Genomic DNA, 14,099 nt, shown 5'->3' with positions numbered 1-14,099 from the left:
TGTCAGAATCTGATTTAATTTTTTTACTAAATCAAAGTTTTGGACCAGGGTGGTGCTGTGGACATTTGCATATCTTGATTTCAGCAAAGCATTTGATACAGCTCCACATAATGATCTAATACAATAAAGTTGTACAAGCTAGGACCTAACCCTTGGGTGGCTCAGTGGATATACAGCTGGCTAAAGGATAGATACCAGAGTGTGGTTGTAAATGGGGTTCATCAGAACAGAGACCAGTAACTAGTGATGTACCCCAAGGCTCTGTACTAGGTCCTGTCCTATTTAATCTATTTGTAAGTGATATAACTGTCAGGGATCCCGGCCGCTCGGCGGTGCGCGCATGCGCAGATTGCCGACTCATCCTAGCTGGCGAGCACTGAATCCTAGGCGATTGCGGCGGCGGCCACGCATGCGCACTAGCGATCGCAGCCGTACCAATGAGAGCACAGGAAGCCCTATTTAAACCAGCCCTGTGCATCTCCAAGTCGCCTTATGGTCTTGTTCCCTGTACCTGTGTTCCTGTTTGATCCTGTGTTCCTGATTACCTTGTTGCCGACCCAGCCTGTTCCTGATACTGCTGTCTTCTCCTGCTCTGACCCCTGGCTAGTCCTGACTATTCTCTGCCTGATCCTGATTGCCTGACCTCCTGCTGCTGAACCCGGCTCGTGATCCGTTATTCTTCTGCCTACTGCTCTGTACTGTCTGCTCCGCTGTTGCCAACCTGGCCTGTCTGACCACGCATACATCTTCACATTGGCATCCGCCTCTACCACAGCTGGTGTTTCTTGGGGGTCGCGACCTGGTCTCAGGCTGCTTCAAGTCCATCCCCACCATCAGGGGCTCTGGTGAACCAGCAGACTGAGGCTTAGACTCCGCACCCTGAGAGATCCAGGCCAGTGGGCTGCTAGAGGCTGCCGCCACTCGGCCGCTGTCAATAACTGAAAGTTTGGTGGGTAAGGCATGGATTTTTGCTGATGATACAAAGGTGTGTAATAGAGCTGATATCCCTGGAGGTGTCTGTAACATGGAATATGATTTGACATGGCTGGAAGATTGGTCAAAGCAGTGGAAATTGCAGTTCAGTGTTTCTAAATGTAAAATAATGCACCTAGGGAAAAAATCCTTAGGATAGGGATAGAATATTGGGGGCACCATCTTGGTTAAAACTACAGTAGAAAAAGATTTGGGGGCACTTATTGCAGATTCACTTAGAATACTGTCTCCAGTTCTGGAAAATTCACTTAGAAAAAAATATTCATAAGATAAAACAAGTTCAGAGATGGGCAACAAAAATGGCATAAGGTCTGAGGGATAAAGCATATGTGGAGAGACTTCAGGAACTGTACAAATTTAAGGGAAAGAAGGTAAAGGGGGAAAAGATTGAAAATTTTAAATACACTAAGTGTGAATAATGTTCAGTAGGGCAGTTGTTTCAATAACAGACTTAGATTAAGAAGATCTAGAATAAGGGGACATGACCTGAAACTAGCAAGAGGAAAGTTCAAAACTAATCTTAGAAAGATTCCCTAAAAAGTAGTTGATGCTTGGAATAGACTTCCATCAGAGGTAGGGTGTCAGTCAACAGTAAGTGGATTCAAACATGCTTGGGTCAAACATAGGCAAAACAATCAATGATTTTCTAGTTAAAAAATAAGTTCAATTAAAAAAAATGGCAGACTCAACCAGTTGGCCTTTTTTCTGCTGTAACTCTTCTATGTTTATGTAAAAGAAGCAGCTCATAGATTAAAAGTGCAGATGTATAAAGGCATCTTGCAAATACCTGCAGCAGTTTTTAATCCCCTGCTCTGCCTCAAGCCTCAATGCTGGGCCAAACTGAACAGGAAAGGTGTCCAAACCTGCAAAGCAGGGTAAAGAAACATAGATGTTTAGTAAAAATCACACATTGTAGGGCGCACATTTAACGCCCTCATTATTCAAGATGTTAACCCCTTCCCAGCCAGTGTCATTAGTATAGTGATCGTGTATAGTATTATCACCAATCACCGTATTAGTGTCACTGCAGATGTCAGTGGCAGTTAGTCAGTCCCCCCCCAGCGTCAGTTAGTGTCAGATTTCTCGCCGCACTATCACAGCCCCATTATAAGTCGCTGATTACCACCATTAGTAATATTAAATAAATAAAAAATCCAGATACACACACATACATACATACACTGCTCGAAAAAATTAAAGGAACACTTTTTAATCAGAGTATAGCATCAAGTCAGTGGAACTCCTGGGATATTGATCTGGTCAGTTAAATAGCAGAGAGGTTGTTAATCAGTTTCAGCTGCTTTTGTGTTAATGAATTTAACAGGTGCACTAGATGGGCAACAATGAGACGACCCCCAAAACAGGAATGGTTTTACAGGTAGAGGCCAATGACATTTTTCGCTACTCATCTTTTCTGACTGCTTTTTTCACTAGTTTTGCATTTGGCTAGGGTCAGTGTCACTACTGGTAGCATGAGGCGATACTTGGACCAGAGGTTGCACAGGCAGTCCAACTCCTCCAGGATGGCACATCAATATGTGCCATTGCCAGGAGGTTTGCTGTGTCTCCCAGCACAGTGTCAAGAGCATGGAGGAGAATCCAGGAGACAGGCAGTTACTCTAGGAGAGCTGGACAGGGCCCTAGAAGGTCCTTAACCCATCAGCAAGATCAGTATCTGCTCCTTTGTGCAACAAGGAACAGGATGAGCACTGCCAGAGGCCTACACAAAATGACCTCCAGCCAGAGGTAATTCAGCAGTGATAACTAATGATGGCTGGGAGAATGCTTACAACGTTCATGACCTTATTATAGGTAATTTTGTTGCAAATTTTTTTTTCTTCATTGCTGTAAACTAGTTTGCTATGCATACTTGGAGTTCAGTCTATAATTTTGTAATGGGATTTATATTGTTTACTAATGTATAGAGGAATTTAATAGAACAACAGCTTTAAAAAAGATGTGGGAGTAGTTCAATAAATAGTTTTTATACATTCACCTGTTCCTTCCTTGTCTCTATGACTAAGCCCCGCTAGGAGGCGTAAGAGAGTATGACAGTTTGTGGACTGCTTTGTCCTCGTGTTATCATATTATTTTTAATAGAGGAGTTTGACCATACTGATTTGTACGCGGTTTACCCTGTGATGCACTGTTCCAAAAACAATGAAAAAAAATTTAAAAACTGTAAAATGTAAAAATATGTAAAACTCCAAAAGGGCTTTTTTATAGGAAATGTATTAAAAATTAATCTTAACCAATTTCACCTACAATATTTATAAACCCCTGACCACATGGAATCCAATTTTTCTTTATTTGCTTCATATTTTCCCCCAAGAAATCACTAGGAAGATTCTCAGTTGGTAATCACTTTTAATTGGACTTGTTCTGTAATTTTGAAGATGGTTTGCTGATTATCCAAGCCACTATACCCCAGCATTTTTCATCAGACTGTCCAATTTAATCTTTTAAAATAGTTTTTACTGCTATCCAGGATTCTGTTAGTGAGATTTCCCCTCACTTCCTGTCCTGTGGATATTTTACCAGACAGAAGTGAGGGAAATTCTTCAACAGTAACAGGCAAAAATATTAAATATACACCGATCAGCTATAATATTATAGCCACTAACAGGTAAAGTGAATAACATTAATTATCTTGTTACAACAGCATCTGAAAGTGAATGGGATATGTAGGACAGCAAGTGAACATGTTGTCTCTGAAGCTGATGTGTTGAAAGCAGAAAAAAATGGGCAAGCCCTTGTTAAGGGCCAAATTGTAATGACTAGACAACCGAGTCAGAGCAACTCCAAAACTACAACTCTTGTGGGATGTTCCCAGTCTGTAGTGGTCCAAGGAAAGAAAATCAGCAAACCAGAGACAGGATCATAGGTAACCAAGGCTCATTGATGCCTGTGGGGAGTGAAGGCTGGCCTGTGTAGTCCAATGCAATAGAAGGGCTACTGTAGCTTAGGATGCTGGAAAAGTTAATGCTAGTTCCAATAGAAAGGTGTCAGAACACACAGTACTTTGCAGTTTGTGTATGGGACTGCATAGCCGCAAACTTGTCAGGGTGCCCATGTTGATCCATGTCCACAGCCATAAGCACCTACAATGGGCATGTGAACATTAGAACTGGACCGCAGGAGCAATGGAAGAAGGTGCAACAAAAATATTGTGAATGGAGAATTCACATGAAAAAGCGGTTATAAAAAAGGACAATGCGATACTCAAATAGTCTTGAAAATATGCTTTATTAGCAAAATTGCACATGAAAGACACTTTAAGTAAGGACTGCAATTAACCATCACCTCAATTAAAGACAATACACAAAACAACCTTAAAACAAAAATAAAATAGAGAGACATTATAGCAGGCCTAAAATCCTGTTATGCTATGAGGTCAATGACACACTGGTCTTTTGCACCAGCAGCAAAAACACAACAGGGTGCACCACTGTGGTGGGAAATTGACATTGAAAAATGTAAAATGGCTGTATACCAATCATTAACAATTGCACATATGTAGCTTCAAAAATATGGATATCGGGGGCCCAACTGAATTGCCATCGGAGCTAGACTGGAATGACCATATGGCTGAATATAAATCAAACATGAAAAAAAAGATGGCAATAAGGCATAGGTGTATTCCTGATAAATGAATGCCATGGATCAACAATAAGGACACTGTCCTGATAAATGCTAAAAATAGGCTAGTAACCATCACAGGACAATGGGCATGATGAACAGATCCTTGTAGACACATGGGTCAACAGCAATGTATGAATAAATGGCAGTTGGCTTATAATGGGTATAGAAGGAATGGCTATCCAGAAGTGAAAGTCCATAAGGTAGCCGCCGTGAAGGACTGTGAAAGCAAAGCCCTGCTTGCATGTAATCCAATATAATTCCAGTGATCTGCTAGATATCAGCAGTAATGTGACTCACTAGTGATGAAAATATGATGGAAATATATTTATATATATTTATTTTTAGTAGTGTAGAAGGAGTCTTAATCTTTACCTGTTTATCAAAAAAATAAAATTGTTTCACCTTGACATTCAATTACCATGGAAAATGTGTCAAATTTCTGTAAAAAGCCATCCCTTCCAAAACAGCAATTTGGGTGCTGGTATTTTTGTCCATTATTTATGAAAGTGTCATTTGGACCTTTTAGCCATTCAACTGATGCATAGTAAAATGAAACACTCACAAAATGCTAAAAGCAAGACCTTTTGGAATTTACTCCCCTTCCCTTCACTTAATTAAAAAAAAAAAAAAGTTAAAAGTTAAACATTGATTCAACATGGTTCTGCATTAGGTTTTGTCTTTTGTCTGAAAGTAGGAGTTGAAAGTTAGGAAGCAACAAGACAATTTGGTGCTTTAACTGGATGTGACTTTCATTCAAGTTCATTAACTGAACAGTAGTCATTGTTGAAGCAGTATTTACTTAGTAACTAAGATTAGTGACTGGTGAATTAGTAACTATAGGGATTTCTGATGCCGAGAAAGGTCACCCCACAGGCTTCTCCTTAACGATAGCTGTCCCACCCTATTCTACAGTTTTTGGGTTGTTTTGCATGTTTTCTTGTATATAAACTGTGTATCTTAGCTTTTAATTCTTGCATAAAATTTATAAAAAAAAACAAAAAAAAAAAAACAATAATTGCAGGCTGGTTTTGTAATAGAGTGTTTGCAAAGGGTAATTAGAAAGCTCAGCTGTAATTTCTCACTTTCTGACTGCCTTTGTTTGATTGAAACTTTGTACAGCTTGCTTAGAACTGGAGTGGGGGAAGACTGTGCATCTTGTTAGCACATCATAACTAATTTAATATAGACAATATTTTTTTTTTACATTTCCAGTCTTGAAGATAACACACAAAAACACTATACCCTTCCTTTAAAGGACTGTCATATACTGCGTTACTATTTAAAGGAATTTCATTATATGTGACTGAAGAAGCCAGATTTCACCAGCAGGTGGTGCTGACATAGAATCAGAAATTTCTGATTTTTCAAAAGTGCCAGAATGATTTCAAAGTGTAAAACAGTCGGTATGGTTGAGATTTTAAGTGATGTTAGTTCAAGATAACAAGTTAGATTGTTAGGTAAAAACAGAACAGTAGACAACAGGAAACACTAAAAGACTATATCATACATTTTTTTCCCTTCTGAGTGTATGTTTATTACTGGTATTGAAAGAACCATTTTGATTTAATACTGTTTTGGTAATTTAAGTCTTGGTAAATGTACATCTGTTGCACTTGTTCAAAGTACACATACCTTAAGACTAAAGGTAGTTACATTTAGGTAAAGAAGAGAAACAAATATTTTTTGACTGTTTTTGGCCATACCATTACCACTTTTTTTTTTTTTTTTTTACAGACTATTATAACATTTTTATTTATTTTACCAGAACTTCCATTATCTGCCAGAAGAGGAGAACAAGGCACACCTGGTGAACCTGGACCAAGAGGACCACCAGGACCTGCTGGACCTCCAGGACAAGGAATGCCAGGAGCAAAAGGAAACCCCGGTCCGCCTGGCCCACCTGGATTTCCAGGTATGGGCAAGCCAGGAATGCCAGGCATGCCAGGAAAACCAGGGGGCATTGGAATAGCAGGTCCAAAGGGAGATCAGGGACCTAAAGGAGAGTATGGACAAATAGGACAGCCCGGACCACAGGGAGCTCCTGGGCCATCAGGTTTATCAGGCATTGGTAAACCAGGTGAACCAGGTTTACCAGGGCTTGCAGGGCCGAAAGGTGAGCCAGGATTTAAAGGACCACCAGGATTTCCCGGAATTGCAGGCCCAAAAGGAGATAAGGGAGTTGGGGTTCCTGGATTACCTGGACTCAAAGGCCCCCCTGGACTGCAAGGACCCCCAGGCCCATCTGGCCTTCCTGGCATTGGTAAACCAGGAATGAATGGCTTCCCTGGACCAAAGGGGCATCAAGGAAACCCTGGGCTACAAGGTCCACCTGGGCAGGAAGGACCAGTTGGTCCACCTGGGCTTCAGGGTCCACCGGGAATTCCGGGTGTTGGAAAACCAGGCCAAGATGGTCTTCCAGGTGAACTTGGATTACCAGGTGTGAAAGGTGACCAAGGACTTCCTGGTTTACCTGGAGCTCCTGGTCTTCCTGGAATTGGTAAGCCAGGTTTTCCTGGGATAAAAGGAGACCGAGGATTTGGTGGGGCACCTGGACCGATGGGACCAAAAGGTGAAAAAGGTCATGTAGGTGAACCAGGTATAGGAGGCCAACCAGGTGAGCCAGGGCCTGCAGGTCTGCCTGGGCCTATGGGACCACCAGGTGTTGCTGGTTTTCCTGGACCCAAAGGAGATCGTGGCAATGGGGGCCCTGATGGACCAACAGGACCAAAAGGTGAACCAGGAATTCAGGGGCTTCCAGGCAAACAAGGATTTCCAGGTGAGGTGGGGCCTCAAGGACTTAGAGGGTTACCAGGACCAATAGGCCCAAAAGGAGAACCTGGACACAAAGGTTTAACTGGACCACCAGGTCAACCTGGATTTCCTGGACCCAAAGGAGAAGCTGGAATGCCTGGTGACCAAGGTGTGCAAGGACCAACTGGAATTCCTGGTCTTGCAGGACCAAGTGGCCCAATTGGACCTCCAGGACTTCCAGGGCCAAAAGGAGAGCCAGGAGCACCTGGGGCACCTGGTCTACCTGGCATGGGGAAGAATGGTATACCAGGAGCCCAGGGTCCTGCAGGACAACCAGGGCCAGTAGGGCCTCCAGGACAACGTGGATTGCCAGGTCCTCCTGGGCCACCGGGTGCACCCGGGCTTCCTGCAGAAATCCCACCCACACCACAAAGCATGGGACAGTATTTACCAAACATGGGGCCTGCAATTGATGGAGTAAAATCCTATCAAGGTTACACAGGAAAGAAGGGAGGCACTGTGCCTATTCACGAAATGCCAGCATTCACAGCTGAACTGACCACTGCCTTCCCTCCAGTAGGAGAACCTATCAAATTTGAAAGACTGCTGTATAATGGTAGACAAGGCTACAATCCACACACTGGCATATTTACTTGTGAAATTCCTGGTATCTACTACTTCTCTTACCATGTCCATTGCAAAGGAGCAAACGTTTGGGTTGCACTCTATAAGAACAATGAACCATTAATGTACACATATGATGAATATAAGAAGGGCTACCTAGACCAAGCTTCAGGCAGTGCAGTGGTCCCACTGATGCTTGGGGATAAAGTATACATTCAAATGCCCTCCGATCAAGCATCTGGACTCTACGCTGGGCAGTATGTCCACTCATCATTCTCCGGATATTTATTATATCCAATGTGAATGGCAATAATGATAAAAACTCTTAAATTAATTTGGCTTTTTACTTTTTTATATCAGTAATAACTGCCTTAAACCCTCTGCTACCAGTGGCAAAAATGTTGCCAAATATGTTCCAAGCCTCTGAGGTGACAACTAACACAGACTGGCAGGTGGACCATCCTTTACCCAGGCTTCATCTTCTATCCTACTATGCACATTATATTCAGAGTGAAGAGTTTTTTGACATTGTGGACTGGTGCTGCCTTCTTTAATAGAAAAGCGTCTTGGCACATATTGCACATGAGGATCCTAGCAGACACCAGTACTAATCCATCAAATCTACAGTTTAAAATTACTCTACATAGAATACAGGGAAAAACAGCAAATGTGAAATGAGGACTTATGTTTGAAACAATTCCCAGACTCAAGAAATTGTCATTAAAGCAGAACTCCAATCATGGCAAACACTATCAATACATTATTCAGATTTTTGTTAAATGCATTTGATATATTTTAATGTGTATTTGAATAGGCCCAGTAATAATATCAGTGCTACAGCTGAGCAGAAAACCTAGTATTTCATTGTTAATATGTCCACTGTTGAATCAAATAACACTGTGTTCAAAGTCTGCGTCTAAAATTCAAACAAGCAAAAGTTGGTGGCAATGACATTAAATGGGGTTTGTTAGAGGCAATAATATTTTTTTTCTACTAATATATGCAAAAAACACAGGCAGCCAGGTATTAATACAGCATATTTATTACAATGTGTTGTTTTTTGACTGGAGTTCCTCTTTAAAAGGAATCTGTCACAAAGAAATTTTCCCAGGCCTCCGACCCCTGGTGTTCAGATATATCTTCCAAGTCGGTGTCAGTTTGCCTGCATCAGTGACTTTGCTGGTTTTAAAGATGGCCTATTTCTCAAATGCTAAATTTAACTTATGTTGGGATGGTTAAATGTATAGTAAAACAATAAATTATTACATTACTCCAGATCCCGAATACTTGCCTTTCCTTGAAAACTTTCTGCTTCAGGCATCATCCAGTGCTGCGCTCATAATGAAAAGTCTAAGTATTTACCTTGTGTAGAAAGGTAAGATCAGATTTAGTTTTGCTGATCTTCCAGATCTATTTATCAATGTTTTCAACCAAGTTTCACATTAGATTCGATCAGAATGTGGGAAGGTTGTGTAAATCTTGGTAAGTAGACCCCTTCCAATTGACCACATGTCCAGGCTTTTGGTTATGTGACCAACAGAGAAAGTCTGGAGCACAACTTTATCCGGGAAAGGTAGTCCAGCCATTCTGTTCTTAATTGGTCCATCTTGATGAGTATAGGTCTACTTTAAAGCAGTAGGATGAGCTGAACAGCTCTAATATATATAAAAGAGGGGATTAAAGGAAGGTATTTCTCTTAATGAACAATTCATTACTCGCTTTTCTTCAAATGACATACCAAACTCAGAAGTGAGTAAAACATGCACTGATGTTTTTAGAAAGAACAGAAGCTTACGTTATTTTCTTATATTTCCCAGTTATGAAGTTTAAAAAGGAGACATGATCACAATCCTAAAACTTCCAGTCATTTGTGTTATATTGTCAGAATGTAGTAAAGTAAATTGTGCTTTATAAATCCTTTGTTTTCAAATTTACAGAGCTCCTAAAATGCTCACATCCGATAGGACCAATGGAATGGCTAAAATAGATGATCTTTTTCATTTAAATATATTTTTAGACATAAAATTAAAAAAAAAATCAATAAATAAGGCATCCCCTTATGCTTGCTTTCTGTTTCTTGAAAGGTGCACAGGTCAAAAAAAAATGCAGAAAGTCACAGTATTAGAACGGCATGTGAACTCGTGGTAATGTAGCTTATTATTAAGAAAACATTGAGGTGTGGCCCATAACAAGATTCCAGGGGTTTTTTTGGGGGGTCAGAATGGTACTGAAAGTGAGCATCCTACTGCCTGCTTTGGACCACATTGCTATGTTTTTTTCATGCTCAGTTTTTTACACTTCCTAGATGTTAATGTGACATGGGGATCTGCAATGTATGTTTGTACAGAATGTATATGTACTTGTTAAGTAGAATCCTTTTTTTATTAGACCTATGTTACTGTGCTTTATGGACCATTAAACATTCCCAAATATTGAACAATCACTTGCCTATCAGTCTTTGCAAACTATACATCAATCATAGATACCTATATCAGCTTCTGTTTTTTTCTACTCTGACCCTAAAGCCCAACTCCAGGAACCTTTAAAAATTTCTATAACATCTGTTTAATTGGTGTTTTCTTATTTGATAAGCTGTCCCTACACTTTACTGAGCAGCTTTTGAAAAGTACACCAGGAACTGGACTTCTGGCTCCCAGATGCACCAGAAAGGTGATAGTGGCAGATACCAGTTCCAATGTTTTGCTTCTGCCTCCTCTGTTTTCCATATTCAAAGCACAACAGTAGATTCATCACAGCCTGTGCTTTGTGAATGGCAAAGCAAAGGAAGTTAGTGGAGGTAGAACACCAGAATCGGTGAGGGTCATGGACACCTTTTCGGTGAAGCTGGGGACTGATGTTCATTTTTGGCAGCTGCTCAGGGAGTTTAAAAACATATATATTATATGGATACCAGTGCTTTCAGTGCTGTCCACAATTTTTAAAAGTTAATTTTCACAGGAAAAATTCCATGCTGAACTTGTTATATTCTCCCCATGCTCTAACCAGATGATGAATCTAATTAAGCCCTTCAGTCCATACACTTGTGTCTTCTCTTATACGTAGATATCCAATTTGACTCCAACGTGTCTCTCTCCCACCATGTAAAAATATATATATTTTATACAGTATAATCTCCTCTAGTAAATTGACTAATAAACCAAATAATCATACTCACATAAAAATTATACTACTGTGCCAAACCTATCTCCACCACATGAAAAAACTCTGGTGTCCACCACCTCTACTCTTACCATCATCCAAACAATTCTTACATTTATGCATATTATCCTTCCTCTGTTCTTCACTTGTTGATCTACTTACCGAATGAACTGCCCAAAAAGAAAAATACTCATAGTGTAGTCATTTATATCAATAAAATAAGTGCCTCTACATAAATACACCCACATTATATTTGTGATTCATTCACCCATGTAATGTGTACCCTCACCCTGGTGCGCAATACTCCTCACCCTTCAGATCATGCACCTTACCAAATTCACATAAAACCTAGTATGTAGGAACTCCAAGGACGGCTCTCTTTAACCCAACACCATCTCACGTCCGCAATGTCGCAAAATACTCAGAAGCCATGTGAAATCAAATAGAATAAAACATAGTGCAGCAGTATCTAAAAATAGAACTATTTGCTAAAAAAAAGCTGCTTACAATGTGAAGATGAAGCTAGCAACAGCAAATCAAGCAAGAGAATATTAAAACAGGAGTTCTAGAATTTTTTACGTGTTTAAAAAAAATGAAAAAACACCATGCATCAAGTTGGGCTTTAAGGGACTCTTAACTTCATATCCTATTTTGTTTTTAAATTGTATAATGTAATTATTACGAGTGGGAACTGCAATAGTCTAATCATTTATAAATATTAACAATTGATACTTTGGTTTTCCAAAAACACCTGTATTTCCTGTAAGAACTGAATTGATAGTCTCGTTAAGTGTATTGATCTTCTGGGATACAAGATCCTGGAAGCTTGGGGTGATAGAGCCATGCATGGCAGTCTCATTATCACTGCCCCAGCAGTACCAGGAAAACTAGAAGGCAACCAAAACTTTTACAACGAGACTTCTCAAAAATGGCTTCTGAACTCCATGATTGCTGACATTTTAGCATTGCTGCCCTCTCCGTAAAGATACTTGTTGCCTTCTTGTTATTGTAACATGTTCCCTAGAGACTTTGTTAGTCAAGTATGCAAATCAGAGAAGTTAGAGGTCCTTATCAGCATACTTTTTTGAGTCAGGAACTCCAGTTAGTGAAGAATACAGCCAGGATGTCCTACGTTTTAGCAAAGTGCCTTTAAAGGTTACCGCAATCCTTGAGCCTTGGATCCATGTGAAATCACTGGATTGTCATGTACTTCTGGGTACAGTCTTTGTCAAGGACACAAGACACAGACAATTCTAAAGTTAACTGGTCCATAAAACACAGTACTGGTTTTACGTAAAGAATAAATTCACTTATGTAACATTTTAAATAGCAATATAAGTTAGAAGTAAAGTGCACTGTTCAGGAGATTTGCCAAGGTAAGGAGTGTGTGATCATTTTCTGTACTACTTTGTATGTACTGTGTATGCTGCAAATATATATTTTTTTCACATGGTAAGATTTTAGAGAAATGCTATAGAAATGCTGCTAGCAAGACATCACTAACCTCCTATAGACAATGAGCATTCAACATGATCACTATGCTACCCCACTCATCATATACTTTGCAATAGACAAACATAAAGAGAAAACATTTGTTTAAACGTGGTTTTAATACTCACCTTATCTATAGAACATTCAAACAGTTCTTTATTTGGAACACACTACATTACAAAAGCTTACAAACAAAAAAAAAAACAAAGGAAAACGAAAAACCTAAAAAAAAAATGCAGATATTTTTACTTATGCTTTAATATATAAAAATACAGATGTGTTTTCAAGTTAATGATACAAGGCTCTAATTTTACATCTGATAGGCTAGAATGTTTTCAAAATATATATTTACATAACCCCAGTTGGTTTCCTACTATGACCATATCTGAGCAAATATTACAGTAAATTATTTTTGTTTAAAAAAAAAATGGAAAAAAAAATCACTCAAGTCACATTTGCCTCAACAGACTTCCTCAAGAAATGCACAGAAGACTGTTAAATACTGTACGTTGAAAATGGTGCTAAACTTATAAAGTGAAATATGTTTAACTTAATGTAAAGATAAAAATCAATTTTTTTTGTTCCTTAAAATGTTGTTTCCTTGTGGGATCGGAGGCAATACAAATCTACACTGATATATATGTGAGCGTGATAGATACTGCTGTTTATTTCAGTGTGGAGTTAGCCTGCAAAGGAGAGAATGTTTTCAATGTAGAAGATGCAAAAACGAAACTGTTTCTAAAGAATGTTGGTGAACAATAAAGATTTTCCCCTTGAATACTGGTGGTGGCTTATTGACTTGCAACGTTAAAATTTGTAGGTTTAAAAGGGAACCTATGGTGTAATGCAGGGGTCCTCAAACTTTTTAAACAGGGGGTCAGTTCACTGTCCCTCAGACTGTTGGAGGGCCGGACTATAGTTTAAAAAAAAAACAAAAAACTATGAACAAATGTGGACACAGTACAGGAGATGACCAGAGACTGCAGACATACAACGGTGGCGGGAATACTGGGCCGGCCGCTCCATAAGATGCACAGACATTTCCCCCCAAGTGTGTTTTATGGAGCGAAATAGTGCCCCATCATTGGTGTCAGTGGGAAGAATCGTGCCCCATCATTAGTGTCAGTGGGAGGAATAGTGCCCCATCATTGTTGTCATTGGGAAGAAACGTGCCCCATCATTGGTGTCAGTGGGAAGAATCGTGCCCCATCATTGGTGTCAGTGGGAAGAATCGTGCCCCATCATTGGTGTCAGTGGGAGGAATAGTGCCCCATCATTGGTGTCAGTGGGAGGAATAGTGCCCCGTCATTGGTGTCAGTGGGGGGAGGAATAGTGCTCCATCATTGGTGTCAGTGGGGGGAGGAATAGTGCTCCATCATTAGTGTCAGTGGGGGGAGGAATAGTGCTCCATTGTTGGTGTCAGTGGGGGGAGGAATAGT

The 14,099-nt window shown here is 40.1% G+C and overlaps 1 protein-coding gene across 1 annotated transcript in view; it reads left to right on the top strand.

Annotated features, from left to right (window-relative positions):
- The window catches only part of COL8A1 (collagen type VIII alpha 1 chain), a 162,624-nt gene extending 149,186 nt beyond the window's left edge, over nucleotides 1-13,438 (top strand). The window contains exon 5 of the mRNA XM_089682951.1: nucleotides 6,401-13,438. Coding sequence (XP_089539077.1) covers nucleotides 6,401-8,313 — 1,913 coding nt within the window. The 3' untranslated portion in view covers nucleotides 8,314-13,438. The remainder of the gene's footprint in view (nucleotides 1-6,400) is intronic.
- The last annotated feature ends 661 nt before the right edge of the window (nucleotides 13,439-14,099 follow it).

This window comes from Staurois parvus, unplaced genomic scaffold, assembly GCF_062004578.1.
Source record: "Staurois parvus isolate SC_StPar_1 unplaced genomic scaffold, SC_StPar_1.0 ptg000299l, whole genome shotgun sequence".
NCBI classification, from domain to species: Eukaryota; Metazoa; Chordata; class Amphibia; order Anura; family Ranidae; genus Staurois; species Staurois parvus.
Note: the sequence above shows the minus strand (reverse complement) of the source record. Positions and strands in the feature narration are given on the sequence as shown.